This window comes from Hemiscyllium ocellatum, chromosome 7 (assembly GCF_020745735.1).
Source record: "Hemiscyllium ocellatum isolate sHemOce1 chromosome 7, sHemOce1.pat.X.cur, whole genome shotgun sequence".
NCBI lineage: Eukaryota > Metazoa > Chordata > Chondrichthyes > Orectolobiformes > Hemiscylliidae > Hemiscyllium > Hemiscyllium ocellatum.
Window position 1 is genome coordinate 74,207,229 of NC_083407.1, and position 17,340 is coordinate 74,224,568.

The 17,340-nt window shown below is 36.9% G+C and overlaps 1 protein-coding gene across 1 annotated transcript in view; it reads right to left on the reverse strand.

Annotated features, from left to right (window-relative positions):
* Positions 1 to 292: 292 nt before the first annotated feature.
* Positions 293 to 17,340, reverse strand: part of nckap1 (NCK-associated protein 1) — a 201,914-nt gene continuing 184,866 nt past the window's right edge. Inside the window, exons 28-31 of the mRNA XM_060827346.1 lie at positions 15,719 to 15,835; positions 11,820 to 11,929; positions 2,662 to 2,751; positions 293 to 1,269 (exon numbers count right to left, since the gene is read on the reverse strand). Coding sequence (XP_060683329.1) covers positions 1,153 to 1,269; positions 2,662 to 2,751; positions 11,820 to 11,929; positions 15,719 to 15,835 — 434 coding nt within the window. The 3' untranslated portion in view covers positions 293 to 1,152. The remainder of the gene's footprint in view (positions 1,270 to 2,661; positions 2,752 to 11,819; positions 11,930 to 15,718; positions 15,836 to 17,340) is intronic.

Consider the following 17,340-nt stretch of genomic DNA (forward strand, 5'->3'; position numbering starts at 1 on the left):
ATGTGAAGGGGATACACAAATTAGATCAAAAATAAAAAGGAAGGAGAGTAGCAAGTTTCTCTGAGTAATTTCAAAGTCATTGTACGTAGGTTTACAATCAAACATAAAAGCTAGCTCAGCCTCTTGAATTCAGTGCTTCAGTTTTACCCATTTAACATTAATAGTCTATAATCCAACTGGTTTTGTATCAGACTGAATGTGTAATCATCACTTTAGATCAGCTGAATAACTAAGCATTTACATACATGCACCATTCTGTCAAAATCAAGTAGGTATTACATTTAAACAAATAGACATTCTTTGTTGTGAATGTGAAGTAACCTGGTGTTTTATTGTTTGTTATGGAAGATACACTAAAACTTGAAAAATGTAAAACATATAAAAGAGGTTAAGGGCTGCCATTTTATCAATATGTGATAAATATTCATACAATCATACCATACAACAGGGTACAATGGTAGTGTGAGTTTCAACAAGCTCTCCACTGAAGTTAGTTTTATAAAAAAAATTATACTATGCTTTATACAAACATCACTTCTGTTGTTCATAGAGTAATGCGCAGTGGATTGCTAGAATTGTTTTGGAGGTTTCAGCATTCCTATAGAATTTGTAGATATTACATAATGTATTCCAGAGTAACTAATATAGCAATTATTTAAAATTAAAGGAACCAGAATTATCATAATAAATCCACATAAATGCAAATAATAACCCAGCTATCCCATTTACCGTCAAAGAAGAATGACAAGGACAATTTTTTTCTTGCCTTATCTGAAATAATTTATACACAGAAGCAAGAACATCATCTTCAAATAACAGCTTGATGAATTTTCCTCTGCATTTCAATACTTTAAGGAAGATGTCTTCAAATCAGCAGTTTCTTGTACACAACTGCTTTTTTAAAAATGTAATCAACATTGTAGTGTAATTTAAACAAATTAGCTGCTATTTTAAAGTAAAATCATTCCGCTTTGCCACTATTCAGCAAATCGTCAAGCATACCAATAACATAATATAAACCACTGCTCTACAATGTATGTTTATGAAAAATGATTCCATCTCATGACTATAAAGTGAAACAATTCTACAGTTATTAGCTTGTAAACCAGCACTGCAGAACATTTAGTTAAATTGCCTCCATTAAATACCAATTTATGCAGATGATGTGACACTTTGCTTGTAGACAGCATGGTAAGCATTTCGCAGGAGGACATAAGGAAAGCAAGATTCCAGCAAGTCCATTGTCAGGAAAGGAGACTCTTGTACAATCTGAGGAAAATTCCCAACATATGTCAGTGATAATTATATACAATGTGACATTTCAATCAGTCTTTCAAACAACCAAAGGCAGCCAGACTGTTGCTATGCTTATACAGAAGTACAAACAAACCACAAGAAGCCACAACAAAACTTATGTTGGCAGCTCAGCAAAACCACCAAAAATATTACAAACACTTTGTCTTTACAAGATCATGCCGTGTAAAGTGCAAAGTTAAAATAAACAATGTGGGTAATTTTTCAAACGCAGCCAAGCTGGTTGTTTGCAGATGGTCTCATGATATAAAACAGGACTGCCGAACGCAAGTAATTAGCCTGGGCACCTAAATTTGGTTGGATCTAAATATAATTGTAATATAATTCGACTTGTTAACGACAATCTCTCTAAAATCAGGAAAAAAGCTTGTAGGTTTAAAAAAAACTGATTTACTGTACTATTTGGATAGGGTTTACAATTACAATCAATGGTGCATTCTGTGACTACAGGAAATCCCCAGGTTATGAACGAGTTCCATTTTTAAATCTGTTTGTAAGTCGAATTTGTATGCAAGTTGGAGCAGTTAAGTACAGTTCACATCTAGTATCAATTAGTTATATGTTTGTCTTAGTATAGAGTATATATTTTACCTAAAACATTTTTAAATATAATACAGTAATAATAAATGTAACTACAGTACAATGCAGTGTTTTGAGTGTTGTGCAAAGTCGTCCGCCTGTTCATTAGTACAAACCATTGTGTGTAACGCTACTTTATTAAAGTAATAGGCTTTACAGATATCTGTTCTTAAGTCAAGCATTCGTAACCTGGGGAAGGCCTGTATTTACAATAAGCGATAGGCCAGCGTAGTATTATTCAAATGTTGCCAATGGACTTCAGAAGCACCAGGTCATTGGAATTTGAAGTTAAAAATCTTACAACACCATGTTATACTCCAACAGGTTTAATTGGAAGCACTCTAGCTTTTGGAGCGACGCTCCTTCATCAGGTGATCACACTGCAAATGTTTGCTGTAAATTCTGTTACGACTGAGCCCTCCACTATCACCTGATGAAGAAGCGTTGCTCCAAAAGCTAGTGTGCTTCCAATTAAACCTGTTGGACTATAACCTGGTGTTGTGTGATTTTTAACTTTGTACACCCCAGTCCAACACCGGCATCTCCAAATTGGAATTTGACTGAGCTACAAATGACTCCACAAATTCAGGTTGTAAAAATATTTTGAAAACAAGATGACTCCACTAAGTTCTAGCTGAATATTTGGCACAGGCCCAATGGGGACATCTTTTGCCAATGTTCAATTTCAATAATTTTATGAAATTTCTACGCTTTTAACATGATTGTACACAAGCTTAAAATGTACCAACACAATACCTTGATACTCACCATATCAAGCAGAAGATAAACAGATTCTCTGTTTCTAGTAGTCGTTTTGTCAGTCTCTTGACCTATTTTTAGCAAACTTGAAGATGCAAGCTGGAGAGGAAACAAAAAAAAAATCAGCTGAAGTACACCTAGTGTGCTTATTTGAACAGTGTAATTTTAACAAAATAGTGTCAATAACCAATTTATGCATTTAAGAATCAGAAACAACCAAAATACGTTTTGGAAACATCCAATCATAAATTATGTTAAAATGGCCACTTAGTCAAATAAAAATTCTGTACATAAACACACATCTAACAAATAAAACAGGGAATTAGAAATACAAATTTTGTTTAAAGATTATGATGCAGCAACCATTACAGAGGTCTGGCAACTATCTATGGTGTAAGGCTACGTATTAGAACATAGAACATAGAAGGATACAGCGCAGTACAGGCCCTTCGGCCCTCGATGTTGCGCCGACCGAGTCCTACCTAACCTATACTAGCCCAATAACTTCCAAATGCCTATCCAATGCCCGCTTAAATGAACATAAAGAAGGAGAGTTCACCACTGATACGGGCAGGGCATTCCATGAACTCACAACCCGCTGTGTGAAGAATCTACCCCTAACATCTGTCCTATACCTACCACCCCTTAATTTAAAGCTATGTCCCCTAGTAACACCTGACTCCATTAGCGGTAAAGGTTCTTAGTATCTACCCTATCTAAACCCCTAATCATCTTATACACTTCTATCAGATCTCCCCTAAACCTTCTCTTCTCCAATGAGAACAGCCCCAAGTGCCTCAGCCTTTCCTCATAAGATTTTCCTACCATTCCAGACAACATCCTGGTAAACCTCCTCTGCACTCGTTCTAAAGCTTCCACATCCTTCCTATAGTATGGCGACCAAAACTGCACACAATACTCCAGATGAGGCCTCACCAGAGTCTTATACAACTGCAACATGACCTCAGGACTCCGGAACTCAATTCCTCTGCCAATAAAGCCCAGTACACCATATGCCTTCCTCACAGCACTATTTACCTGGGTGGCAACTTTCAGAGATCTGTGTACATAGACACCAAGATCCCTCTGCTCATCCACACTACCAAGTAGCCTACCATTAGCCCAGTAATCCATCATCTTGTTATTCCTACCAAAGTGAACGACTTTGCACTTAGCTACATTGAATTCCATTTGCCACATTTCCGCCCAGCTCTGCAACTTATCTATATCCCGCTGTAACCTACCACTTCCTTCCTCACTATCCACAACTCCACCGACTTTTGTGTCATCCGCAAACTTGCTTACCCAGCTTTCAAGTCCTTCCTCTAGATCATTTATAAAGATAACAAAAAGCAATGGTCCCAAAACAGATCCTTGTGGTACACCGCTAGTAACTGCGCTCCAAGATGAACATAATCCATCAACTACTACCCTCTGTCTCCTTCCAGCCAGCCAATTCCTAATCCAAATTCCTAATCCATTCTCGGCTCTTGAATTGTGAGAAAGCTCAGGAAATATGGGAAAGGGTAAAGTGAGGCAATATTGATGAATGACAGAACAGCAAAAATTTCAGGATTTGAGGCAGTAGAAACATTGTGGCTAAAGAACAAGAACAGAAATAATTGCAAAACACCGACAGTTGTCCAAAAACCACCTGACAACAGTGATATATTGGGAGCTAATCTACAAATATAGGCATTAGGAAGGTGTTTAAAGCAAGAACCATGTGGTTGCAATGGAAGACTTCCATTTTTACAGTTGGGAAAGGCAGAAAATCCAAAGTTCTAGTAAGTATTGGATCTGTTTTATATACTGGTGTTTCAGAACAGACAACGTAAAAGGCCACATAGGGTCTACTGATAAACTAAAGATCAAAATGAGCGATAACTTGTGAACAGTGACCAGAGTATAACTGATCAAGGTTAGATCTCATGGAATATAGGGAGAACTAACAATTTGGATAGAGAACTGGCTCGAAGGTAGAAGACAGAGGGTGGTCGTGGAGGATTGTTTTTCAGGCTGAGGCCTGTGACCACTGGAATGCCACGAGGATCGGTGCTGGGTCCACTACTTTTCATCATTTATATAAATGATTTGGATATGAACATAAGAGGTACAGGTATTAAGTTGGCAGATGACACCAAAATTGCAGGTGTAGTGGAAAGCGAAGGAGGTTACCGCAGATTACAACAGGATCTTGATCAGATGGGCCAATGGGCTGAGGGGTGGCAGATGGAATTTAATTTAGCTAAATGCGAGGTGCTGAGTTTTGGGAAAGCAAATCTTAGCAGGACTTAAACACTTAACATTAAGGTCCGAGGGAGCGTTGCTGAACAGGACGACCTTGGAGTGCAGGTTCATAGCCCCTTGAAAGTAGAGTCACAGGTAGCTAGGATACTGAAGGCGGCACTTGGTGTGCTTTCCTTTATTGGTCAGATCATTGTGTATAGGAGTTGGGAGAATCATGTTGCAGCTTACAGGATGTTGGTTAGGCCACTCTTGGAATATTGCGTGCAATTCTGGTCTCCTTCCTATTGGAAGGATATTGTGAAACTTAAGGGTTCAGAAAAGATTTACAAGGATGTTGCCAGGTTTGAGGATTTGAGCTATGGGGAGAGCCTGAATAGGCTGGGGCTGTTTTGCATGGAGCATCGAAGGCTGAGGGGTAACCTCTTAGAGGTTTATAAAATCATGAGAGGCATGGATAGGATAAATAGACAGTCTTTTCCCTGGGGTGGAGGAGTCCAGGACTAGAGGGCTTAGGGTGAGAGGGGAAAGATATAAAAGAGACCTAAGGGGCAACTTTTTCACGCAGAGGGTAGTATGTGTATGGAATGAGCTGCCAGAGGAAGTGGTGGAGGCTGGTACAACTACAGCATTTAAAAGGCATCTGGATGGGTATATGACTAGGAAGGGTTTGGAGGGATATCGGCTAAGTGCTGGCAAATGGGACTAGATTAGGTTAGGATATTTGGTTGGCATGAATAACTTGAACTGAAGGTCTGTTTCCGTGCTATACATCTCTATGACTGTATGTCATCTAAAATCTTTGCAGACCAATGAGTGCATCTTTTCTGGAACATGTTTCTTTATTACAAAATTGCTAGGTTTTGTATCTCAAAATACTAACAGAATCAAAATGTGCTCACTCTGGGAAATGCCATGTCAAGTTGCCCATGTGTAAAAACTGGCTTAGAAATAATATTTTTTTTTAAATGTCTGACTTTGTGACTTGTTTTGAGTTGTAAAACATAGGAAATGTAATTGGGAACTGCACCCCCTGTCCAAATTAAAAAGATAGTTTTTTTTTCATTCATTCACGGGATGAGGGCGTTGCTGGCTAGGCCAGCAGTTATTGCCCATCCCTAAGAGAAGAGTCAACCAAATTGTTGTGGGTCATAGAGTCATAGAGATGTACAGCACAGAAACAAACCCTTTACTCCAACTTGTCCATGCTGACCAGATATCCCAACCCAATCCTACCTGCCAACACACGGTCCATCCTGGAGGCACATGTGGGTCAGACCAGGTAAGGATGGCAGTTTCCTTTCCTAAAGCATGTTAGTGAACCAGATGGATTTTTCTAAGAATTGATTTATGATCATTAGATTGTTCTAACCAGACATTTATTGAATTCAAATACCACCATCTGCCGTGGCAGGATTCAAACCCAGGTCCCCGGAACATTACCTGGGTGTCTGGATTAACAGTCCAGTGATAAGACAACTAGGCCACTTTCTCCCCGAGGTTAACATCTCACGAGTTCAAAATTATTTTGAAACTAACCATTTCCTTAAAGTTTGTCTGTTGCAACTGAAGCTCCTAGCATTGAAGAAAGAAGCTCCAAATGATCAATTTCTTTCCAAGGACAAGGTCTTTATGCAGAATTCAAATTTTGCCACAACATAATTGCTCCTTCCTTGAGTTATCAAAGTTGGCATAGCCGTTGGAATTAAACTGCGTAGAAACTCAAGACAGTATGGACAGTTACCACCTTCTACATCTTGCGTTTTAGAGAATTATCTTGTTAGAAATGAAGGCAATGCCAATGCAATGATCATTAAGTAACAGATTTGACAGGCAGTGAGCAATAATTGATGAAAACATGCTCATCCCTCCTCATTATTGAAGATCATCACTGATTAGAGACATGATTCATCAAAATGGTCCCAAACCATAAGTATTCTTGCACTATCCCCTTTTGGCCTGATGAGAAAATGGCCAACCAATAATCAATGGGACTGGAAAACTGAAGAGGCAAAAACAAATACTTATTTTCATATCATGACTCAGTACATCCTAACACATTGCTTTTTGAAGCACCTGAATAGGCAAATACTGCAGCAACAGAAAACTGAGGTAACAGGAGTATCATTAACTTCTGGGTGAATACAACCTTGCACCAATTTTAAGATCAGTTAAGATGACAGCTGACAATATGCTGATAGCAACCTTCAATATCTTAATACATCAAAGACAGTAGGTGAAAGATTCAAAACAAACAAGGTTCAAAAGAAATGACTAGTCTGTGTTGTATGATATGGTTTGCAAAGTTTGAATGGAAATAAACACATTACATTGGAAAACATTTATAGACTGCTTAGTATTTGTGGAAGTGACTAACGCACAAAATAAGGAATGAAGGTGTTAAACAATACTGATGAAATCTGTTCTGGCTCCATATATATGCAGTGCTGGTGAGGTCACAATTGGAGTACTGTGTTCAGTTTTGGTTACCTTGCTATAGGAAGGATGTTATTAAACTAGAAAGAATGCAGAACAAATTTACAAGGATGTTGCCAGGACTCAAGGATCTGGGAGAGGTTGGACAAGCTAAGACTTTCTTCTTTAAGAGTGTAGGAGACTGAGGGTCGGGATCTTATAGAAGTATATAAGATCATGAGAGACATGGACAGGGTGAATGCACTCAGTTTTCTTTTCCAGGGTTGGGGAATCGAGGACTAGGAGACATTAATTTAAGGTTAAAGGAGGATGATATGCATTTGGAATGTCCGGCCAGTGGAAGTGGCATTTGGAGAAATACATGGATAGGAAAGTTTAGAAGGATATGGGCTAAAGTGCAGGGAAATGGGGTTAGCATGGATGGACATTTTGGTTGGCATGGATCAGTTTGGGCTGAAGAGCCTGTCTCTGTGCTGTAACAGAAAGACAACAATGCACTAGCCAAATAAAAGACTCCCTGTGAGGTTTTGACAAAGTTGAATTGGAATAAAGAGCTAGTTTTAGCAAATTAGAAAATCAAGTTAGAAAAAACATTCTGAATATATTTCTCTTATTGGGTATGCTGAACAAGATGGCTCGTCTCTGTTGGCCATCCTGTTCGGCATTCCCAATAAGAAAAACATTTTTCAAGAAACTACATTGAGATATTTTAATAGTGCAAGAATTCTTTTGCATTTTCCCATAGGCTTTGGAGCTATACAATTGGCGTGAATACAGTGAGAACACTAATTAAAGCAATTTTTGTACCTTTTTCTGTATTACACTAAAAAAAAGTGATCATACATTTAGGAGATAGCTAGCCAATTTAAAATTTTATATTTATCCCTACCACTAATAAGAGTAGAAACGTGAAGAAGTAAATGGCAAAGAGAATGTCGAGAAGGAGAATAGAAGGATACATTGACTCTAGATAAACACATACCTGATCCAACACAGAATTCCAAAATACCAAACTACTTCACAGTCACTCCATTACACACAATCTGATCCAACCATAACATTTAAAAATAAATCTTGGTCCAAGCATAAAATGCCACTATTAACCAGGTTTTTAATACCACACTACATATAGTCAAAGAACTGCTAAATTTTACGAAGAGACAGAAGCACAATTTAGAATCTAATCACTTAGGTTAAAAAGTGTTGTTTAGACTGAATTACTGAATGAATTCACTGTACATAAATTTTAAAACATTACCTTGTGGTTTTTTAATGAATGGTTAAATTGGCTGCACTAACAGTTTTCAAATATTTGCAAAATGGCTATTTTTATCAGCAGTTTATGGAAATCCTGATTTAAACATAATCCTTATTCAAGCATAACATTTCTTGGCAATTTTGTGTTTATAATGACTTGATCCACTCTGTAGACTGGAGAAAATCTCTCAATTCTCAAACAGCAAAGTCACAAGTTAGTAAGATCTCAATGGGACTACATTAAATATCCTTCAGTTCCCCCCTATGCATCCTACTTCTATCTCATTTATCACTTACTATGAAGGACAATCTTCATGCTCATTATTTTTCTTACAGGAATTATTTCAGCATGACAATTACTGGTTTGTCACATGAATCGAACATATCATTACCTCAGGGCATTAGGTGTTCAGCAAGACTAGAGATAAAATTAAAATAGTAAAACAAAATAATGTTTTGTAAAATACTAATGTAAATTCCAAGAAATATTTTAGGAATACATTTTTTTAAAAATTTCCATTTCAAAGCAAATATAAGCAAAAGGTACATAAGCCTCTCAAAGACATAGAAGGATGCCCCAGTTAGCTACTTCAATTAACCATTATTTAACTGAACTAAAAGTGGAACCTATCTACAATACTGGCATATGTAATAGAAGGCCTTAACATGTACCATGGCTGGCAACACATTTGAGGAGTTAGTCTGCTGCCACTGTTGAGCTTTCTTGCTTTCACACGTACTGTTTCAGAAAAGTCAGGAGTCAGTTGTGATGTTACAAAAAGCATTTTACTTTGGGAAACTATTTCAAGCACACCTAATACAGGCTTATATGCAAGTGGAATGCAAAATTACAAACTGACTTCACAGAGATGGGGTCAGGAAAATTGTTTGTCAACATTACGAACTCGACAACCACGAGTGAGACTGCAAATCTAAGACCCAGCCACCTAATCTAACATTTAAATGCAGTTTTGGACATGTCAAACTATGATATTTTTTGTTAGTTATTACTGCAGTGTGATATGTATGAAAGCTGTTCAATAATTTATAGCGCAAGTATATTAAATACCCAAGTGATATCTTTATTTTCTGGTCTAATTGATAGAATTTGCAAGCTTGAATGAATGAATGACTTATTGTCATAGATCTAGGGGGATACAGTGAAAAGTGCTCGGTTGCCACAATCCTGCTCAATTTTGAGGTACAAAAGAATAAAGAGAACGAACTTAAGTAGGGTTCACCTTCATTGGCCAGGATCCCGAACACAGCTCTGGGACTTTTGCAAGGTCTCCACTCTGGGCTTACCACAGCCAGGAGCCCCCACTCCAGGCACCAACACTACTGCAGTCAACAACCTGCTGTTGACATAAAAGTCCATGTTCCAGGCCCTCCCCATCGCTGCAGCTGATGCTCTGCTACCATTTCATGAGTCTACACATTGGGCCTATGAGCTAGGAGTCACCACTGACACGGCTCCTCCCGACTCAGCTTCAGCGAAGCATCCACAAAGTAAAGCTGGATCACCTAATTACTAATTTGTTTATGTAATTTTTTTCCTTACTTAACAGGCTGAATTATAGCCTTTTTCATTCAACTATATTTTTCAATATAGGAAAAGAAAATCAGTAAATACAATAACAGCATAAATCAGGATCTCTGGCTGTCATACATAAAGGGACATTCTAAAAATGCTAGAAAAGGATTGCAAAAGAAAAAAATGAAGAGACAATTTCCAATAATTAATCTTCAAGTTCATAAATAAAAGCTTCATCTCTTCATCTTGCTTCGTCATTCACTGGCTCTAACCTCCCACACTATGGGATTACATTTCTGTAGTTGTATAGTATGCACTGCTTCAAAAGGTAGTACCTTACACTTTTTGGACTATGGTCAAGCACTCCCACAATACAAACTTTTTTTTAAAAACCTGACTGTAAAATTAACATATTATAGAACTCTGGGTTTATAAGAAAACTCAGTGAATTGGAGCTTTTTGACTTAACACAGTCACACTTTCAACTTGCAAGTTAGGAACAACTCAAAGGGCTGAAGGAAACAAAGATTCGTAATCATATCATATCTTTTGCATTTTTATACGTGCCAAGCAGATCATAGCCTATAAATTATTTTTGAAGTAAAATAAAAGAACTGTAGTTGCTGGAAATCTGAAGCAAACAGACAGAAATTGCTGGAAAAGTTCAGCAGCTCTGGCAGCATCTGTGGAGAGAAAATAGAGTTAACATTTCAAGTCCAGTAATCATTCTTCACAACTCCAAAAAGAGTCACTGGACTCAAAACTTGGAACTTTATCTTCTCTCCTCAGATGCTGCCAGACCCATTGAATTTCTCCAGGAATTTCTGTTTTTGAATTATTTTTGAAATGTTATTATGTAAAACCTGCAGTCATACTCTACATTAAGATTTTACAAACAACAGATTAAGTGTTTCACTTGATAATTAATGTGGTATGGTTGTGCTAGCTGAGAACAATTGTTGGCAGGGGAGCCTGAAGTTAATTGTGATCCATTACATCCACCAGAACAGCAGGTCTCAGCTGACCGTATCTTGATATATAGCACACAAATGTAGTTCAGTACTGTACTGAGCTATCACTTTGGGTTATGTGCTCTAGTCATAAAGTGCCTCTTAAATTGGCAATCTTTGAACATAATGGTATCATTACAAAATTAGCCTGAACTGCTATGTGGTAAACTTTGAAAATATGTACCTATATAGAGGCAAGTTACTAGTTCATTATTTCCCAATTAGTGTTATGTACCTTTTTTCATTTGTATCACAAAGAAAATTATTAACAGGAGCTAACAAAGGTTTAAGGATGTTGATACCAAATAAAACATTAAATATATCGGCTTCTAAAATTGGCACCACTGTTCTAATAGAGAGAATCTACTTGAAAACCGGATAATAACAAAAGACCATCACCCCTACATCTTGATTTCAAACCAATACAGCAATAGCTGAAAAACCGGAATGACGACAAACACAGTACAGACAGAAAATGGATTTTAACTTTTTTTTGGCTGCAGGTTTGACTTATGCCAGACAGGAGCTGAGGTGGCATTAATAACTGGAAAGTGGATATTGGAACTTCACTGTACATTTTGATTCACTTGGTTTTATTACCTGCCTTTCAGTTTTGAAGTATCATGTACTATTGAACTGAAGGGGTCATCTAGATTTAAACAAACAACCAGAATTTTACTTACGGCAAGGAATTCTTTAAGACGGTCTTCAATACTTCCTTTATGAATGGTGAACAAGGCAGCAGCAATTTGGTTTATAGCTTTGGCCAAACAATGAATATTGTTGCAATGCCCTGCATAATTAAAAAGAAAAGTTTTTTTTAAAGCAACAATCAGCATAACAGCTTAAGTAATATGTCCTGCGAGGTACATAGCATCCACTCCTGTTAATTGTTTTAGTTGTCCTAAATTTGATATGACACAGTAATGTTGACATGACAACAGCAACTCTAATTTCAAAACCCTGTTAAACCATACTAAATAAATGATATTTCGACCTCCAAGCAGAAAAAAAATATACTGGTAAGCTGAAATACAGTGAGATCACACTGGAAACATTAACCTTTTTCTTTCTCAGATGATTATGACCTTCTCCTCAGTCTTAATTCCCCTGTTTCGAGATTCTCAAAATGGTAATTTTAATGGTACTTTATGCCCTCTGCACCACTTGCAAAATTTACAGGATTCTTAACAAGTTGATTGTTTGTTTTAAGGAAAAGCAGCTGTACAGCACAAAATGGCCCTGGTTGAGATTCTCAATACTCAGGATCTTTCCATGTCACCATTCATCTTGTCAGGGTTTTGATCAATGTAAATTTACCTTAGACCAAAAGTAAGAGAACAATATTTTCCTATGCACAGCAAATAAAATCAACATCATCTCTCAACTAAATGATCAAACTTTTGGAAGCATACTACATAAAGACACAGCATAATAATTATTGCTCTGGATTGCACACTTTCATGTGGTATATAAAGAAATCCATTTCTTGAGGATGGCTTCACTCAGTTCATTGTGTATTATCCCTTAATGTGCTGAAATTCATTCCACTGAAAATATTTGCTATTCTGCATTGATACTGGATTTTGGACAGATCTATTGCCTTCTGTTCGCATGAATGGCACACCTTTATCATACTAGCTCATGACCTAAATAGAGAGCTGCTTCAGATGCAAAGATGAATAGAAAGGTCACAACTGCTCACAATCTGAGTAAATGATTTAAATGTAGGTAGAGGTTGTTCTGCTGTAACACGACAGTTGTGTTCCTCTGCACTATAGAAAATCAGACTGTAGAAGATCACAAATAGAAAATCGCTATACCTGTTCAGTAAAAGTTTGCATTACCTAAATGTCTGCTATTTGTCAATTGCATTATAGCCAATTCACACTGGTGAAAGGTGCATTATTGTAGAAGGACCTGCCCCAGTTATAAGATTTTCACATTTGCTGATGACATGAAACTAGGTAGGAATGCATGTTGTGAACAGAATGCAGGAAAACCTCAAGAGGCTTTGGACAGTCTAAGTGAAGGTACAAGATCATAGCAGATGAACCATAATGTGAATAAATGTGAAGTTATACACTTTGGTACAGACATAGAAGACAAATTGCTTCTTAAATGGGGAGAGGTTGGGACATGTTAGTCTGTAAAGGTACATCAGCATCCTTGTTCACAGACATTAAAAGCTATCATGCAGGTGAAACAATCAAAAAGAAGGCAAATGGTATGTTGGCTTCATCACAAGGGGATCTGAACAGAGGAATAGGCTCAACAGTCTTAATAACCTACTCCTGTTCCTATGTCCTACCTACAAACAATGCTTCTTTGTGTACTGCATTAAAATAACATTTCACTTGTCAGAATTGTCTTGTTAACCATTTGATAGCAAAGTAATTGCAGGAAATCAAGTATATTTATGCACCAAAAGATATATTCAATTTTTCACGCTTTACTGGACTCCCCCACTATTTATGACATCCTCAAAGACTGTTTAGTACAGATAGCAAATTGTCCTTAGGAAGAGAAAGGCAAATGCCTTCTATGACATGAACTGAAGAAGGTATTTCTAACATATTGAGGCTATGCCTTAACTGTGCTTTCTGAAAATGTAAGGCTACTTTGCTGGTACCATAAATTAGAGTCAATCATGAATTTGAAGAAACTTTCCCTTCATGAACCAAAGTAGCATAAAGTCATCCCCTTAATAGCTGCTCAAACACCTAGAGAGAACTAGTGTGGTTTAAATGAGCCATGTTCTTCAACTTGGGCAGCAACGAGATATTGCTAACAAAAGTAAAGTTACTACAGATGTTGGAAATCTGAAGAAAGAAAAATAAAGTATTGGTGAAACTTGCCAGGTCTGGCAGCATCTGTGGACAGAGAGCAAACTCTGAAGGAGAGTCATCTTGATTTTGAAACGTTAATTTGGCTTCTCTCTAACAGGTGCTAGTGAGACACTGGTACTGTTACAAATAGACAGCCCAACTAATTCCAGACCTGGATGTGACCTGATTCTATGGGGAGACATACTGACATAATAAAAGCTGTCAGCAGTCATTTACCGGCACAATGCTGTGTGTCATATGTGGGGAGGTAAAACAATAACATACAATTTTATGAACAGAATAACTTACCTTCTTAATGTGATGGCAGCAGGAAAACATTGGAAGAAATGAACCGAAAAAGAAAATATCAAGAGTGCCAGAAGAAATTAACCTAAAATATTTAACACTAGATTGGTTTTCCTTCTGATATACTGTGTGTGTGTGTGTGTGTGTGTGTGTGTGTGTGTGTGTGTGTGTATATATATATATATATATATATAGGATCACTGCCACTCAATTCACCGAGTTGGTAAAAGCTCAATTATATAGGTTTAGAAGGACAGTCCTATTCACTTGACATCTTTCTATTACTGAGTTTACTATCCTAGTAGGTGCTGACTAGTTTGTATATTGATAAAACTGAAGATGTGTCTGGAGATTTGGACTTTGGAAAGCCCAGTATAGTAGGCTCAGTATATTAATAAAGTTTGGAGCATAATAAAATAGAGCCTTTAGTAAGTTACAGTGGAGTTAAGAATAATCACTGAACACTTGACATTTTAAAATTTTTATTAGGAAATATTTCTACTATTTTTATTTAAACATTTACAGCATAAACTGCAAAACAATATGAATTTATAGTAATCATGTTGCGAATTAAAACTACATGGTATCCAATGCAGACAATTTACTCTGTCACTTGATTTTAACCTACATTTCTACGCATTGATGTTTTGCACTTGGTATCCCAGGACTCAATTTTTGACTAAGTGATACAACTTTGAGTGTGTATTGATGTTCTTGAGAATTTTTCCACGAGCCCACATTAAGATGAGCAATTGTCCTGAATAAAACTAGAATCATGGTCAGAGATTCTTACTTTCCGTGAAGTACAAATTTGAACCATTAGCAGGGTCAAGGAAAGATGTCAACAACTTTTGAAAAAAAAAAATCCTTCTCGCTCTCACGTACACACAAGCTCTGAATGCTGCAATCTAAACCTTCCCAGTTTCTTAGAAAGTAACCCACAAACCATCATTACCATTTTGAACAACTCCCTTTCACCAGTTCAATAATATTCAAAGTAACATGAGACATTGATTGCAAATATTTGTGTGTGGACAACTTGGGTGAGACAAGACATCCTTGGACCAGTTCCTGGTCCTACTCAACCTGCTTTTACTTGACAATGAAAAGAACATTGTAGTTAATGGGAAGAATGAGTTCATGTCTGGTTCCAAGCTCAACAATTTCAGATTTGGGCAAGGCTATACTTTCAACTGCTTCCGCTGTTTGCCTTCAACCCTGAAGAGCTGAAAATCTGATCTCATGGTTGTGTAAAGCAACATGAACCTAAACTTGAAGAGTTCATCTTTACAACTGTGATCACCAAATCTATTTCCGATAGATGATTAACACCACAATAACTGCAGATACACAATAATCATATATTATTAAAAAACAGCAAATAAAATTAAAATCTTTGCATCCATCACTTTGCCCTCAACATATCATATTGGAGGATCAATATTTACCTTCAATAGCAGGACTGTACTGAGACATAACATTACTGGCTAGAGTTGGAAGCGACACAGCAACAAACACCATGAGGAGGCAGGCAATTTTATATTCTTCCTCTGGACTAATGTTCTCTGTCAAGAATTGAAAGAAATATTAACTAAAATAAGAGTTTGTTACAAGCAAAAAAAACAATTACTCAAATTCATGTGCTTTTCACTCTTTTCTAAACTGTTCCATTAAAAATTCCAAATACACCTGTCAGGATATTTACTCAATATGAGCATTACTGAAATACATCGAAAAGAGTAAGTTATGTGCTGCAATGTGCAGCAATTCTGATGAAAGGTCATTAAGCCGAAATATTATTTGCATCGCTCTCCAAAGATGCTGCCAAACTCACTAAACACTTTCCAACATTATTATTATAAATGCACATCTTTCAGCAAACACATGTGAATTTAAGACATTTCACCTGAACATTGAAGCAGAGTTACATAGTCAGCACAGTCCAGCTGACGAGTGATATAATAGAATATTGTTGGGGAAAAAGTCCTGGAAGTAGAAGGAAAATGAAGGAAAACTAAGACTAAATGTGTAAATACTGAAGTAAAATTTGTGAAGGTCTTCAGAGATACTTCAGCAATCCAAGCACAGACTGTATGTTTCTTTGTATATGACTCGAGATCCATTAAGAATTACAACTTCTTCTCCAAATTTTAAGAGGTAAATATTTGGGAAAGCAGTCCCTAAAGGATGGAATTCTACTGGCAACTTGTGTTAGCAATGGTACATTATTTTACTACTTTAAATTTTCACTACCATTGAGCTTTTTTGCAGGGACAGCTATGGAAAGGTCAATAATCACAGACCCACAAATGGAAAATTTCTTCACTGCTTATTTATTAAATGCACCCACTGTCCTGGTTACAGGAAGTTACAGGTTTGTTTAAAATTTAATTAAGTCTAACTTACAGAGGTCATAAGTAAATATTTACAGCTGTACTGATACCCAGATAAAATTTCCAGCTTGTCTAAAAGACAGAAACCAGAATACTAATCAAGATGAAGAGCATCAGAATAGAATTATATTTTTTTTCCGTGCAGCAGTTATGAATCAACAACTTCCAGAACAATTGCACAGTCAACTCCTATACTGCCAAAAAAAGATAAAAGCAAGAATTTTATCTGTGCTTGTAAATGGATTTATGACTTCACAACACCATTAGAACAAACCCAAACAGAATGCCTCAACTCTACTTTCACAATACTTCATTCAGTACTCTATTTCACTTACTTCATTTTAAGAGCTTAGACTGCCATATTTCTGTCAAGTTTTGGGCAGTAAAAAGAAGAGAAAGTTTTAATCTCAATAGCCTGAGCTGACTTAAAACGTGATTTAAATTAACAAGTTTGCAGATGATACAAAGGTAAGTGGAGTGGCAGGTAATGTTGAAGAAGCAGAAAGACTGCAGAAGGACTTAGAGAAGCTAAAGATATGGTCAAAGAAGTGTCAGATGGAGTACAAAGTAGGAAAGTGTGAGGCCATGTATTTTGGTAGGAGAAGAGACAAAGATTATTTTCTAAACAGGGAAAGGTTTCAGAAATCTGAATCACACGGGACTTGGGAGTCCTGGTT